Genomic DNA, 1,101 nt, shown 5'->3' with positions numbered 1-1,101 from the left:
TCCTGTCGTACATCCCCTGGGTTTTGGGGCTTGTGTCACTCATGGCGTTCGGCTGTTATCGACAGGAATATAATCAGCGGAAACGTTTTCTTCTTGATACTCAGGCAAGCTGACCCGCCCACGCTACCACCGCCTCATGGCGGGGGTAGGAATGGGAGATGAATCCGATGGCTTCATGGTTTATTGTGCAGTATAGTGCGTTGGAGTCAGAGGTGCTCTGCGTTGTATGTGGGTTTGATTGGGCTTAGGTACAAGCGGCTCGCATGCGGAGCAGAGAAATCCTGAATACCATGCTGCCTTCGTTTGTGGTGGCCAAGATGCTCTCGGCGACGCACACAGATCCAAGGCACGTTAATCTTATGCCGAGCGATAGACTCCGTTCTACTAGACAGCTTGCTGTGCCTGCTCACTGACATCCGCTCTGTGCACTGACGTTCGCTGCCTCGGAAGTCTGAAACCAGGAATTTTCAGTGGCTCGTGGTTGCGGGGTCCCTGCGTCATTCAGGCCTATGAACATGCCAAATGCAATCCCTTATTATTTGTGCTCTCCACCTCTGTTCCTATCGGTTCTCTTCTGCGACGTCGCGGACTTCCACAACCTCGTATGCGCCTTTTCGTTGCCACAGGTATATGATTAGACATTAGGAACTATTGCGCAGCATTTTACTCACTAGGGTGCTCCTACGTGCTGCAGTACCTCGCGTTGTGAGCATCCTTTTGTCTGGCATTTGCCCCGCCGCATGGCTGGCAAAGCATACGAATTGATCTATACTACGGACTTAGCTGTCACCGTCGACCACAACTTTTTATTACCTTAGGCATCGGTGCTGTGCTTGCCTTCTCTTCGCAGGACTTAGTGAAGCTCCTGGATGCGCTTTTTTTATGCTTCGACAAGCTGAGTGAGCAGTTTCAACTTGTAAAGATCGAAACTGTCTTCGAGACGTATCTTGCTGCCGCAGGTAAGACGTTAGGGGACCATCCTGCAGACTACCAGTGCGAACAGATGTTCACAGCAATGCCCATGAGCTCTTGTGCTCGTGCTCGTATTCCTTCAGAAACTACAGCTTTAGATGAGGCAGAGGGATCAATGACCAGCGTGAC

At 51.1% G+C, this 1,101-nt stretch overlaps 1 protein-coding gene across 1 annotated transcript in view; it reads left to right on the top strand.

Annotated features, from left to right (window-relative positions):
* Positions 1-509: 509 nt before the first annotated feature.
* The window catches only part of EMH_0073170 (Guanylyl cyclase, related), a gene marked incomplete at both ends in the record, with an annotated part of 3,592 nt that continues 3,000 nt past the window's right edge, over positions 510-1,101 (top strand). The window contains 2 exons of the mRNA XM_013499294.1: positions 510-626; positions 851-959. Of these exons, the coding sequence (XP_013354748.1) occupies positions 510-626; positions 851-959 (226 nt within the window). The remainder of the gene's footprint in view (positions 627-850; positions 960-1,101) is intronic.

This window comes from Eimeria mitis, genomic scaffold (assembly GCF_000499745.2).
Source record: "Eimeria mitis Houghton genomic scaffold, Emh_scaff4185, whole genome shotgun sequence".
In the NCBI taxonomy this organism is placed as follows: Eukaryota; Apicomplexa; class Conoidasida; order Eucoccidiorida; family Eimeriidae; genus Eimeria; species Eimeria mitis.
The sequence above is the reverse complement of the archived record's forward strand: the minus strand, read 5'-3'. Positions and strand labels throughout refer to the sequence as shown.